General features: G+C 43.2%; 5 protein-coding genes across 10 annotated transcripts in view; 2 read left to right on the top strand and 3 right to left on the bottom strand.

The window, feature by feature from the left end:
* Positions 1-14,552, top strand: part of pdm3 (POU-domain protein pdm3) — a 104,326-nt gene that overhangs the window by 41,947 nt on the left and 47,827 nt on the right. The gene's annotated exons all lie outside the window — the stretch shown is intronic.
* LOC108617002 (uncharacterized) lies at positions 6,713-7,886 on the top strand. The gene has a single exon (XM_018012609.2). It carries the CDS (start codon positions 6,830-6,832, stop codon positions 7,721-7,723), a length of 894 nt encoding a protein of 297 aa, XP_017868098.1. The 5' UTR covers positions 6,713-6,829; the 3' UTR covers positions 7,724-7,886.
* Positions 9,754-10,863, bottom strand: swif (swift-tuttle). The gene has a single exon (XM_018012610.2). The coding sequence runs from the start codon at positions 10,861-10,863 to the stop codon at positions 9,973-9,975; it is 891 nt and encodes a 296-aa protein (XP_017868099.1). The 3' UTR covers positions 9,754-9,972.
* Positions 10,966-11,760, bottom strand: cola (comas sola). The gene has a single exon (XM_018012613.2). It carries the CDS (start codon positions 11,758-11,760, stop codon positions 10,966-10,968), a length of 795 nt encoding a protein of 264 aa, XP_017868102.1.
* Positions 12,406-13,504, bottom strand: boly (borrelly). Its single transcript, XM_018012612.2, has one exon. It carries the CDS (start codon positions 13,502-13,504, stop codon positions 12,686-12,688), a length of 819 nt encoding a protein of 272 aa, XP_017868101.1. The 3' UTR covers positions 12,406-12,685.

Below are 14,552 nucleotides of genomic sequence, written 5' to 3'. Positions count from 1 at the left end.
CCCTTTGGTATTTTTAAAAATTTAGTAAAATATTTATTTTGCAAAGATAAATTAAATATATTTTAAATTATTTTTTAGGTAATAAAATATAAACATTTGTAATTAATCAAATAATAATACAATACCTTTTGTTAAGTTTTAAATAGATTTTAATTTAATTTTATTATTATTATTTTTTTTTATTAACAAATTCATTAGTATTTCTTTTGTCATTTTTTCATCATTAAATGTATTACAAATGAAATTGCTAATTACTATAAATATTATTCCTAGAATCAGTATTTCTTCACATACTTCACTTGAATTTCTTTTAATTACAAAATGGTTTAAAAAATTGCTACATAATAATTTCCTTAGTCAACCAACTAACTTTGAAGCCCAACTACTTAGAGCTTTTATTAACGCAGCTTATCCCACAGTTCAAAGCCTTGCTGCACCCAGACTTGCTTATTAGCTGGCTGCCTGCTGGAACTGAAGCTCCTGCTCTTGCAGGAGTCGTTGCTCCGTTGTCCCGCACTGCCCTAAGCATATTTTATAACCCGTCTAAATATACTTTTAATTATGATTTCGCATTAATAATTATGACCTAAACAACAACAAAGCGAGCTGCGAGTTGCATTTCGCTGGCGTTGCTTTTGTTTTTATTGGTTGTTGCTGTTGTTGTTGTTGTGTTATGCCTACAACTGCTGGAACAACAACTAATTGTGGCTATATCCTACAATACCCAACGGACTTGTATGCTTTAAATTAATAATTGCGCCGGAGAAAAGGAACTGGCGACTTTCAGGCGCGTCGCCACGTTTGCATGTGCTTGCAGAACGCGAGTGAAAAAATAATTAATGCACTTAATGTGTAATTATTTCAATTAAACGGACCCGAGTTAGCGTACATCAGCGGGTCCTGGCCGTACGTATCGTTCCATTCCGTTTAATTGCCCATCTGGCCGGGCCTCTGGGTGGGAGGCAGGAGGTTGCTTGCCTGGATATTAAGGTCGGCCTAATTGGCATTGCCATGGACTGGACTGAGCTTACTCCCCTCAACTCCACTCCTCTCCCTCTTTCTCTCTCTCTCTCTCTCTCTCTCTCTCGCTGTCAAGCGATCAGCGATAGAGCGTCCCCATATGGGGTACCGGCAAGAGCAAGAGAGCAGCCACATCAATCAGCCAGATCAGGCTAAATGGTATGCCGGGCGAACCGGTTTGTCTTTCTGCTGGCTAACAATTTGACTTAATTATAAAATGTCGTGCGACTGTCATTACAATAAATTTTATTTAGTCAAAGTTGTAAATTGCCAGTCGAACCAAAAGCCGATGTTGGACAAAAATGTCTTTTTGGGTCTGCCCCTAATCGCAATATATAAATTAATGTGGACGCGCGCAATCGCCAATATTATGTTGCCAGACACTCAACACCTGGCAACATGGCAACATGTTGCCGAAGCGTGAATGCAAATGCCCCAGCAGCTGATTAGAGCTGGCCATGTGAGCGAGCGAGCGTGAGAGAATGTCGTGGCCTTGCCTAAATGGACTTGCAAGCATTTTGGAATTGTCAGTTGAAATTATCTAAATGCTTTCGACTTGCAATTAACAATAATTATATATTTTATATTTTATTTAAATTAAATTAAATTATATTGGTAAGCTTTTGTATAGAAAAGTTAAATACAAAAATTTGATTCAATTTGGAAATTATCTTAATGCATTTGACTTGCAATTAGCAATAATTATATATTTTATTTAAATTAAAATAAATTATTTTAGTACAAAGTTAAATAAAAAAAATTGATTTAATATTAATATTTAATATTATAATAGATCTCACATATATTATGTAAATTAAATTAAATTTTTGGAATAAACTTTTGGCACTTAAAAATTAGATAAAATATTTTTTTTTTTATTACTAATTTTTTATATTTTCTTATTTTCTATAGTAAAATATTTTTGCATATAATATAAATATTGGTATAAATTTTATACGAATATTGGTCTTTCTTTATGTTTTCGTTCACGCTGCCAGCTCTAGCTTTGCTTCGCAACATTCCAGCTAATCGCTTAGCAACATGTTGCTGCAACAGCATTTAATTGTTGCCTAGCCTAGCAGCTATTGGCGCAGCAGCTTATTCTCCTTCGTTTATTTTTCTCATTTTTGCCTGCAATTATTGTGCGATTAGAAAGTTTGCCGCTGCCTCATATTGATATACAAATGCCGCCTCAAAAAATGTCCACACACATGCATATGCATATGCATACTTATGTATATGTATGCATATAGTTCGCATGTGGAAATGACGTTGCTGCTGCTCTCCAAGTGGGCTAATGGCATATTTATTTATCACCGCCATTTGTTGCGACTTTCCAAGCGTGCCGCACTCACGTGCTTGGTAGGTTCTGCCCATTTCGTACTCATTATTATAGAGTCCTATGCTCTCTTTCTCTCTCGCCACAGCGCTGCGTTGTACCAGGCGCACAGCAAACGCCAGTCGAGCATCGGGTGTAGCTGGGCCACTCGCATGAAGCGCTCATGCTGAGAGAAGGCATAAATACATACATACATGTATATGTATATGTGTGTGTGTGTGTGTGTGTGTATAATTTGTACTTTGGCAATTCTTGGCGGCCAAGAAAATTCCCATAGACGCATGAATGCGTGCGTGTGCGTAAGGTTGTGAGTGTGTTTTGTGTGTGTGTGTGAGTGCGTGGGTGGGCGAGTGGGCTGACTCGCAGCTGTTTACCTAAGGCCACGATTGAAGTTTCTTTGGTGCTGAGCAGCAGAACCAAGAAAACTTTGCAAACTCGTCAACTGTGTCTCTTATCTAATACGATTTTGTTAGCAACAATTTACAATGTTGGGCAACATTTCATTTAGAATATATTGCCTAATTTAGCAAAATATTATTTTTGATAACCTTTTACATTATATATTAAAATTTCTATATTTATAAAACTCTAACTTTATTTACATGAGTTCCATATAACAAAGAATTTACTTCTTGTTTAATTCAACGTTCATATAAAAATAAAAATAAATTCAAAATGAGCACTGGTTTCTACGAAGAATTTAAAAAGCATATTTTAGCAACCGTAAGATGGAAAGTTATTAAATTAAAATTTTTGAACACATACATACATTCTGCAACATAAAATTGTCAAAATAATTATTGGACAATATTTAGAATATAGTGCAACATTTTATTAAATATATATAAATTTTATATTAAATATATATAAATTTTTTTTTTTAATATTCCGATTTATTTGTTGAGCATGTTAAATATACTTGTAAGTATAAGAAACCTCTTCAATATATTCTTAATATATTTCCTTCTATTTATTTGTCTAGTCTGGCAAGACCTTGCTTTTATTCCACAAATACTTTTCTACAACAGTCACTCACATAGAAGAGCGAAATGTTAGCATGAGATTTAAATGCTTGCCGGCAAATCTTCACACTCGGACGGAAAAACATTCACACCTCATGTCTGCCTGAGACTGGACATATTCAATTTGATTATGTTATGTCCGGCAGCTATTTTAGATTTGATTTTCGCTGAGCTCTCTCACTCATGCTCTCTGCTGCACTGCTTGTCGCCTCGAGTATTTTTCATATTTTAATTTAAATTAGTGGAGTGGAGAGAGAGAGGCAGAGAGAGAGAGAGAGAGAGAGAGAGAGAAGGGCAACTGGCACTCGCATGCTCATAGAGATGCTAGCACTCGGCAGCAGACAGCGCTGATGTGACTCACTCAGACTGCGCCTCCTGCTCATGCTTCATCCTGGGCAACTCATTCTGCGCTTAGCGCGCTGATGTATGCTAATGAGCCGCATTGTGCCGGGTCCGGGGAGTCGAGTCCCTCTGACTGGCGGGCCGGTCCATAAATATGCATAATGCAATTAACAACCAAATGTAATTGCGAGCAAGAAATAAAACAGAAAAACTGAAAAAAAGGAAACGAAATGCAGAGAGAGAGAAAAAAGCAAAGATTGCACAAAATAAAGTAGAAATCCAGTGACAAACCACCCGCCAACGACAGTGACAGTGACAGTGACTGGCTGCAACACAGTGACTGCGACTCGTCAGCTGTCGCCTCCTGCTGCTGCTGCTGCTGCTGCTGCTGCTGCTGCTGCTGCTGCTGCTGCTGCTGCTGCTGCTGCTGCTGCTGTGACTGAATGAAGCTGCATTTTTTGCATGTGCTGTACAACTTTCCAGGCTCTTAACCTGTTCCAGCGCACATTTTAATTAGGCTATTAAACAATTGCAGAACGCATGTTAGCTGCCTTTCCGAAACGCTCACCCCCGCTTCCCGCCACGCTGGCAAACCAGTTTTGGCCACTTGGCTCACAGTTCCGTCTCAAATGGCTGCGAATCTGTGCCAAATTTCGCATAGGAAAATACGGCAACAATTCACAGCCAAAAAAGAGAAACAAATATACGATAAACCGTTGCGTGCCTAAGCCTGGCCAACAGCTTGAGATTTCTGTCCACGTCGCAGTTGTCTCAGTCCTTGTCTCTGTCCCAGAGTCTGTCTCCGGCTGTCTGCAAGCCTTTTTGGCCCGTTCGCTTAGCCATGTTTTGCATTTCTCTGCCAGACTTTGGCTCTTTATCGGCTGCGTAATAAAATGTATTTTAATTTGGCTAAATGTTCAATTAAATCGCAACATGCGCAGTTTGTTGTTATTCACATGTCGATGCGTAGAATGCCTACGGACAATAAGCGGACAATACGGCCGACAATCCATGTATCAATTATCGCTGATAGTTCGATAAAGTATCGATGCGTAAAGTCGATATATTTTCGATTCGATTTGCATTTATAAATGACATATTTAATGATTCTCCCTCTGAATGTTGTCTGATTTATTATAATTTGCAAACCTTTAGTCTTCCATACAAATTTTGAATTTATGCCAAGCAAAACTCATTTTTCACCCACAGTGCTTTGGTCGGGTTTCAGTTCTCCTCAAAATTTTGACAATTCATTGAAATTAACACGAAATTATTATTATTATTTTTTGGCTGGAACGAAAGTACACGGAAATTCAGTTAAATTTGTGTCAATCAAGCAAGTGCACTCACTCTGTGTTCACACACACACACTTAAAGAGACAAATTTGTACAATCTCGTTGAGGGTCCTCCAAATCTTTAGTCATTCGTTGTGTAGCTAGAAGCTGGCATTCAAACGATTCAACGGTCTAACATCAAGTTTCAATGGCCGCCACCCCCATATTGGCAACAATCTGTGCGGAACGCTTGACCAAGTTCCTGACACGCTACTCGAGGGTGCAGACTGGCACTTTGCGCTGCAGCTATCCAGTGGTGGCAGTCAAGCCCAAGATCCCGCCACCGCCGCCGGCTCGAGTGCCGCCAGTGGAGCGCAAGTACTCGCTGTGGCAGTCGTCGGAGCAGCAGCAGCAGCAGCAGTATCAGACACCCCTACTCAAGCGATCCAAGCGCTTCGATCAGATCAACTTCGCCCAAGGCCGGAGCAATGCCCTGCAAAGTCGCGAAGCGAACTTACCCGGCGTCGGTCGAGCCCGGCCAGGACAGATTCTGTCGAGTGCTACGCGCAGATCCATAGCCGATTGCATTGGGCTGAGGACGGCGCAAAGCCCACTTGAATTATGTGCCCAAGGTCAGCCGGTGCTGGGCCAATCTGTGGCCCAAACGAAGGCCCGCTACCAGGCCCTAGCCAACTACGCCAATAGTCTTCTCAATTCGAAGTCAAAGTCGAAATCGCAAATACAAGCAAACTTTTAATTGTGTCGTACGAGTTAGTTACGTTATTGTAGTCCGGCAGCGTGAATCTTCTTCCACCTTCGGCTGTAGTCGCATCACAAACTTATTTATTTCATTGTGGATAAACAACAGTCGACTGTGGTAGAAGGATCCCGCTGCCAAATATTTAAAGAAAATAAAATTAAAATAAAAATAAAAATAAGTAAATAAACAAGCAAAAAATTTGTAATTGAGACTGCTCGACTGTTAGATGCCCTCAACCCTGCAGAGAGTTGATATTCCAAGCACTTCTCTTAGCCATGCTGCTTTACATGCATATGCAGGCGCTCTGCTAACAGCGCAGCTAGCAGCGACTGCGCGAGAACTTACTTCACTTCTATAGTGGGACTATCTTCCTTAAACTCTCAGAGCCTGATAATAATTTAAAAAAATGTGTGATTTTTGAAGTACTTGAAGTACTTGTGTCTTTTCCCAAATTTTTGGCGAAGGGGGCGTGGTATCCAAAATCTATAAATCACATAATCTGTGTATTCGTCACATGCATCTACACAGTGAATGTGAAGACTGTAGATCTAAAAGTATTTAAACTACTTTAAAAAAACGAAATAAAATAATCGATTGTCATCGATAAAAACGGAATGGGTGGAGTTATCGATAAAGACGTACTGCTTATAGTGTACACAAGTCCACATGTAAAATTTCAAGACTCTAGTTGTAATATTTTCTGAGATCTCATACGGACAGACGGACGAACAAATAAATAGACGGACCTCGCTAGATCAACTCGGCTGACGATAGAAACGGCTCTGATCAAGAATATATATATATACTCTATGGTGTCTGCCACGCCTCCTCGTGCCTGTTACATAAACTTTCACAAGAACAATATGCCCTGCTTTCCCATTTTGAATGGTAACAAAAAACTTAATCGATTACACCTAAGCTTCGCTTTTCAGTTACCCTGACTCAAGTAGGCGCTCCGTAGGGCATTTAAATAACATTTTCGACCAAGTTGTTTGCCTCACATTATTCAAAATTCCAAATGAAATTTTAAATCAGTTCTTTTATTTTATTCGACGGCTCTAAATTATCACCATGCTTAGGAAACTGGTCCTAGGCTCACCCAGGCCATTAGGGACGATCCATGTGCCGAATGCAAAGCTGCACGGCACAAGTCACTTGGCCAAGAAAAAAGACAATAGCCGATCAAGTGACTCCGAGACGCCTAGGGAAGATAATTGCGAAAAGCTTCAAGAGCCGATATGTTGCCCCAAGATGCATCCCTGTAGCGATGAGACCTGTCAATCGGAGACACGCGATCCCATCAGAGTGAGCCGGAAGTCGTTTTACGAGGCGACCGATCGGATTGCCCAGAACAACAGAATAAAAAATAAGACCGATCAGTTCCAGTCCATGTGGGAGGATGCGGTCAATCCCACCAAGGAGCAGCTAGCGCTGTGGACCTATCCGCCCGCATGCTGTCCAAAGTGTCCGAACACCCCGTTCGATGTGCTCTACTACCGTCCGTCAAACAAGTGCCGTCAATACCAGCGCACCTGGTGGGAATGCTGTCCCAAAATGGTGCCCAAGCGGGTCTGCTGCTGGTGCGATGCTATACCGCCCGAGAACCACATCCGTAGTCCTCCCAGTTCTCCTTCGACCGGCGTGTGCTCCGCAGATCACGAAAAGTCGCGCTTCGACTGCCTCAACAAAAAAGCCCTGGGCTGCCCGCGAGTGCAGCTACCCGGCTGCAGAGCAGCGCGCGTTCCTCCGACCTGCGACATAGTGCGACGTCCGAAGGTCTGTGACAAGCCCAAGTGTCCCTATCCCAGCTATTCGGAGTGCAGGCAATTGGATCCGGCCGAGTTACCCGAACGTCCCGCAGAGTGCCGTTGCCTTAAACTGTTCTCAACGTGCGAAGCCCATCGCGCTGATATCAGAAGAGATGCGATTCAGTCCAAATTTTGCGAATGCCCCACCTGCAAATAGAACAAATCCATTTCAACTACAGTGCATAATTTAGATGCATATGTAAGAGATGCAATATAGTTAAATGGACTTGCTCTATTGGCAAGTCCAGAGGTGCTCACATGTATGATCTAGAATGTGTATATGAGTTTACAAAATACATATATGATCTGATTTGAAACTACTTTTTCTCGTATGCTTGATATTTCTTATATATATGAGGTCTGTCTAGAAAGAACTGCGACTCTTATCGACTCTACTCCTCTTTTCTAATCTTGATCAGCTTCTGCTTTGAGGGTCTCTTCTCATTCATCGTAGCGTCGTTCTTTTAAGGGTCTCTCTAGTGCCGTGTAAATTTTTTGACAGATCTCGTAGTATACTGGGCTTTTTATTGGTTACTAAAGAAAGTCTTATAGGCAGAGACCTCATTTATCGGTGGATAGAAAAGATTTTCCAATGCCTTCCTATAATCATATCTTATCAGCCTTTCAAAAAACATGATGCTGACGTTCAGTACATGCCAAATCGAAGCAGCCTCTGTCGGTTGAGTGTGTTCAATCAGGAATGTGTGATTGATATATTATAATATAAGTTGGCACATATTTCAATAATTCTTTTTTGGGGCAATTTCCAAATTTCCGTTACCTAAATTATCAATATAAGACTTAAAGAAGCGGCCGCTGCGATGTCCCGCTTACCTGGGATAGCTCACTGCTTACACTGTATAAGTCGCTGCAGCCTGGCCTCATCGTCGCGGATGCCCATCATATGGTGCTCCGCCGCCGAGCACACCCGGGCACGAGATGGAGGAGTATGTAACGCCGATAGCAGAATGAATTGCCAGGGACAACATAATGAGATCGGATCAACGAGGTACACGTCCAGTTCCAATGAAATGCCAAATAAATCGAGTGAACGGAATGTCAATGATGCATGTCGGAGCTTCAGCAGCGGCGATCTGAATGCTGAATTGGGTCAACCAAGCAAAACAGAGTTCGCGACAAACTATGATGAGGTGGCGGAGGCAAGTGCAGTGCAGGACTTGCAGACTGTCCAAAACGAGCTGATTAACGCCGAGGACAGTGAGGAAGAACTGGAAACCGAGCTAGCACGACGGATCGAGTCCATAATTAAGCGCTGCGATAGCGCAGATGGCGAAAAGACAACCCTGGGTCGATTGGTAGGCGTCGAGTTCGATGAGCAACCCAAAGTGAATTTAAATTTCGGTTTCAAGGCCGATTTCGACAAGTTCGAATTTCACGATGAGGGAAATTCCATTTTACTTGCCCAGAATAATGAAGGAAGCGATGTCGAGGCATTAGCTAACACTGACGGCAGTCAGCAGCTCGGAAAAATCGTCAACAGCGAGGTAAATACCGCATCTATGGACAGACGAATCACGATGTACGACGAAAGCCCGTTTATGGACATCAATGATCCCTCCTCGGAACCTAGCGCCCAACTACCGAAGAGCAGCAACGAGTTCACCGAGGCGTCGCGTCGAATTGGCGAACTTCATGCTGCCATGCTCAAGGTTGTGAATCATAGCGAGAGCTTAAAGCATTTGTCCAAAGAGTTTAAGACTCTGTCTCTTGCCAAAAGCGAAGATTCAAGTCGGCTAGACAACACCAAGCCGATTCAGCGAATCAATATTGAGGATGACTTCATACCAGCCTATAAGCCCTTCCAGACTATCGAGGTGCCTGTAGCGGGCGCCGAGTCGAGTGAGACGCCCGAAGCAACCGATGAGGAGCCAAGCATGTCGATGGTCAAGATTGACAGTGATGCGAAGCCAGATGTGAGAGCTGAGAGAGCTGAGAACAGCGAGAGAGCCGAGAACATCGAGAGCTCTGAGACCAATGAGAGCGCTGTTAACAAATCTGGCAAAACTGTCATCGACACGAACATGAATGATCCGCAGTCGAAGCAGATAATGCGATATGCACTGCTGCGCGCACTTCAGAGACTGGAGGACGGCACTGGGTATTTTTCAGCTAAAATTATTATCACAGATCCCTAAAATATGATCATCAATGCACGAAACGATTCGATTTTTTTTTAGATTGTCTTTTTTAATAATTTTTTATTAAAATCGACATCCAGAAAAGCAATAAATATTCACCGTTGAGACAGCAGAGACTCTCGACTTGGGAATTAAGGCTAGCCTAGGCTGGGCTCGCCTGCTAATTGACAGCCATGTCCAGGATCAGTGGTGTTGTCAGGCCATGCGGACTGAGTTCATACATGGATCCTGGTCATAGCTGCCGGCTTTAGCAGTAAGAGCCCTTTAGGCCGTAGGTATCGCGTCTGATTTGCAGCCGAATGCCCTCGCACATTGACCAGTTGCCCAGGGGGCACTCAATAGAGCGTCGAGCTCTGGCCACTCGGTACATGTCCGAGAAGCAGGGATGGGGCGCTCGTAGCCTCTTGCAGTGCTCCCTCTTTCTGGTGGGACGACAGTCCACGGTGCAGCGCGCCGGCTTGCAGCAGGGCCAGTGGATCTTGCAGCACTTTGAGGTCGGGTCGATTATGGCGTTCTCGCAGATGTGGCGCATGCGCGAATAGTCGAATCTGCAGGTCACGAGGGGGCAGGGCTCTTTGACACGCTTCAGCACCTCTGGCGGCTGAATGCCATCCAGGCAGCACACCTTCTTCAGGCGCTCCTTCACTGGCGGACATTCGCTCCAGGTGCGCTGATACATTCGGGTCTTGTCCGACGGCTCGTAGTAGATGGCATCGAAGCGCGGAAAGCGGCCTTTGCAGTTCGAGCGCGCAGGACCGAAGTGTGGCTCCCACATGGACCGAAACGGCGGCTTCTCCACATCCTGCTCCCGGATGCGCTTATTCCAGGGGCAGGGCTGGGCCGGACAGGGCGCCTTGGCCGCCAAGCGTGAGACACAGCAGGGCCTCTCGAGCAGATTCTGCTGCCGCTGTCGCTGCATGTTTTTATCGAAGGGCAGCACGTGCTTGAAGACATTGCGTGCCGACTCACATGGGTCGTCGACGGCATGGCAGTCCGGATCCTTGTGCTGGCAGGGCGGATCGGCGGGCGGATTCCGGCCGCCAGATAAACAACGAAGCCTCACGAAACAGTTGCCAGCTGCTTTCAAGAAGCTTCTGTGCGGGGACAGCAGACGAAACGTTCTGAAATTTAGCTCCATGACCGAATACGAATTTTGATAATAATTACCCAGGCCGAGGCGAAGGAAAACTTTTCCAGAAAATCAAAATAGCTCTCGTCTCATAGCCCCTTGACTTGCCATTCAGCGCAAAGGGCGTGCCCGACGCTTGTACGGACAGTAGTTGACTAATGCCTTCGTGCAGCTCTTCGCCAGCTCCGAGTTGCGATGATAGAGCCGCCATATCTCGCACAGGCTGGGCACGGCCTGGCAGGCGCACTCGGTGTCACAGTAGCGCGGAGTGAAGAGCTGATTGCACTCGGAGAAGCTGGGAAATGGCGCCATCACCTTGGCGCACTGCGACGGGGTCTTGGCCGTTTTGCACTTCGGCTCTGGCTTGGTGTGCCAGCGCGTCTCTTGGCACAGCAGCTTCATTTTGTGCGCAAATCTATCCGTCATCGAAATCGGCCCGCTGGGCGGCTTCCTTGTGCGCCGCTCCGCTGGCACATGGTGCACCGGCGCGGGACAGCAGATCTTTCGTGGGCGCAGCCAAATGAGCGGGCACTCGGGCCACGTGCGTTGGTATCGGCGCGTCTTGTCCGACGGCTCATAGTGGCGCGCATCGTGCCTGTAGAGCTCACACTTCTCCTCAAGGGGTCGTATGATCTTCAGCAGTTGCTTGGGATATTGCTCTAAAAATAAGTGCAACGGATCCTCATGTCTGATGCAGTCGTTCGGCAGTTTGTTCGGCTTGCATCGGGTCATTTTTGCTTCAAGGCATTTCTGCGACTCGGCGTCTCGAATTTTACAACATTTGCCTGGGTCGACGTCAAGGTTCACTGAGTGGGCGTATCGCTTTGAGAAAAACACCAAACTTCTGGCCATGGCGGCAGTGCTCCGCGCCAGTATTCCTGACATTAGTCTGGGACATAAAGACATTTTTTTGAATTTTGTACAATAATTTGTTTTGGAATGTCAAAATTGGAATCGAATACTTAAAACTAAAAGAAAAACTGCAGGAGGGAAAAGTGGAGACTGCAGTTTTATGGGCAGTAGAACGGATGGATTAAAAGATGTACAGAATGACGGATGGATAAGAGAGATATACGGACAGACTAACGGAAGGACAGTGACGGAGGAACGGAATGATCGTCGCACGGAATAATGCGAGGGAAGGACGGACGGACTAAAAGCACAGAATGTCAGACGTATAGATGCGACGGAAATACGGACAGACTAACGGAGGGACGTTTGGATGAGCGTACGAGCGGCACGTCAGACGGACAGACGGATGAAGGTACGGACAGAGTGACGAATGAACGGAATGAACGTCGGACGGATTGCTATGAGGGAAGGACGGAACGATGCTCGTCCGGATGGAACGACGAAATGACAGATTGACGGACATGAAATTGATGCAAATCATAATATAATCAATATATTTTAAAGAGTCACGCCTCCTGCTATATGTTTTCCTTTATGCCTTGAAGCCACATTCAAATAGCTTCGCACATAATAGACGAGAACTGTTTTATATTTGTATAGAAATAAATAAATAAATAAATAAATAGAAATAAAGCGAAATGCAATTGGACAGGTCCTTTAATAAATTTATTCATAACTAAAATCGAAATATCGCAATATTTCATATTGTTTATCTTTTTCGACAATTCCTATGCTTGGTGCTCTAATTTAGTCACAGTACATGAATAGGCACAGTTTGGTGCAGGCGCAAAGTATGGCTCCGCATAATTGCTTATAATTTCTTTCAAAATTTATACCGATATATATATATAATGTATGTATATACACACATATATACTATATATATAAATTTTATAAAATTTCGCATAGGTCAGATGGCCTACGATTTCTTGTTGCGAAAGTATTCCCAAACACTGCACATTGAAGGAGTCTTGAGGCAGTTGCATTCAACGGGTGGAGCGGTCGGCAAGGGATCCATGAGGCACTCGGAGAATGCGGGATACTTGGTTAGGCGCTTGCGACAGTCCTTTGGCTTTCTGAATCCGACAGTGCATTTTGGCGGAACACGGCCCGGCTGGCAGCCCGGCATTGTGACCCGTGGACAGGGAGAATCCCCGGTTTTCTTCAGGCATTGGGCCAGACCTAGATCTGGGGCACCCAAAGTGCAGGGTTTGGCTTCGCACGCATCTTTTGGAACAAATTTCTTGAACGTGCGACGCTCGTACTTAACTGGCTTCCATGCGCACTGCATCTTCACCTTGCGCCGCTTCATTACGCACTTGATCCATGTGCGTGGGTATTTCTTCTTGAGCTTATCGGACGGCCTGTAGTACTTCAGATCGGCACGGGGTACGTCAAATGCACAGGGATCGCCTAGACACTTCTTTCGCTCATTGACAAATGAATCAATCATAAACTCGGGATCAGTGCGGCATTTATACTCTGTCCGACGCAAAGATTGCCAGCATGGATCCTTCGATTTAAACGGATCGGGCGGCTCAATCCTTTTCAAGTCCTCCCTTGCTGGCGATATGCGGTACGATTCCACGCAATCCTCGCACGACTCTGCGCCATACAGAGTGTCAAGGCCCCGCTTTGAAAATCCGATTGATGCAAATAGTTGTTGGTTGAATTGCTTCGAGCATTTTTGTAGAGCAGCTAGTGTCAAGCTAGAAAAATTATTCCGTAGAGATTGCATTGTGGATGAGCCAAAATTAAAAATAAAAAATGGTCAGTAAAATGTTTTGCCAAACCTATGGTCCGAACCAAAAACAAAAAAAAAAAAAAAAAACTTTTGAATTTCGAATTTTACTGATCTATTTTCATTATTCCTTTTTCCGGAACGAAACTTCCTCCAGCAAACCTAATTTTCGACTAAATTTTGTGTTTCCCAACGCACGAGCATTTACTCATCTTTGTAAAGTGAAAAGCAAAGCCAGCCTAGAATTTGAGGCTAGGATGTAAGATTCGACAGAGCAGCTAAACTGAAGCTGAACTATTGTAGCTAGCTGATTTGCTAATTTGCTTAAGGGAAGGAGCAAATATAAGAAATGAATATTAAATATTTATTTTGATAATGCCACATATTAAGCTCCAAATATTTTCCACGCTCGAACAAAAAATTCGTCAAGAAAGCTAAAGCCGAAAAAATTAAAGAGGAGCGGTCAAAATGAGTATGAATGAAAAATCTGAAGTTTAAACTGAAAAGAACTAAATCCTAGAGTTATTTACATCGGTTGTGGTTGGAATTAATTTTTAAAGCCCTTTGCCATTTACTCTGAGCCTCTAATGCCTATACTGTTAATGGCATATGCAAATAAATATTTTTAATTTGTAAATACTTTTTCATTTCAATAAATTAGTAGTTATCGAATTGGTTTATATGACTATTCGATAAAAGCATAACAGATATTATTATCTATTATCTTTTTACATTGTAAACAAAAAAGTTTAGTTTCCTAGAACCACTTAATATAAAATATCTAAGTGAAAGCTCTCGTATAATATAAAAAATACTTCTCTATTATCCCAAAAACCTTTTGCATAAATATAGCTGCTTTTTATTTAATTAAAAATACTAGTCAATGTGAGAATACATAAAAGCTTGATATTGAATGAGATTGAAAGAAATTATCAATTATTCACTGATTCACTGAATAAAATATATAGATAATATATTAATATATGAAGCGCATTAAAATATTTGGCTTCTTATTAACTTGTCATAATCAGGGGAGCATATTCAA

The sequence above is a fragment of the Drosophila arizonae genome, chromosome 5 (assembly GCF_054131065.1).
Source record: "Drosophila arizonae isolate 15081-1271.41 chromosome 5, UAZ_ARI_1.0, whole genome shotgun sequence".
NCBI lineage: Eukaryota > Metazoa > Arthropoda > Insecta > Diptera > Drosophilidae > Drosophila > Drosophila arizonae.
This window is presented reverse-complemented; position numbering and strand designations above follow the sequence as displayed.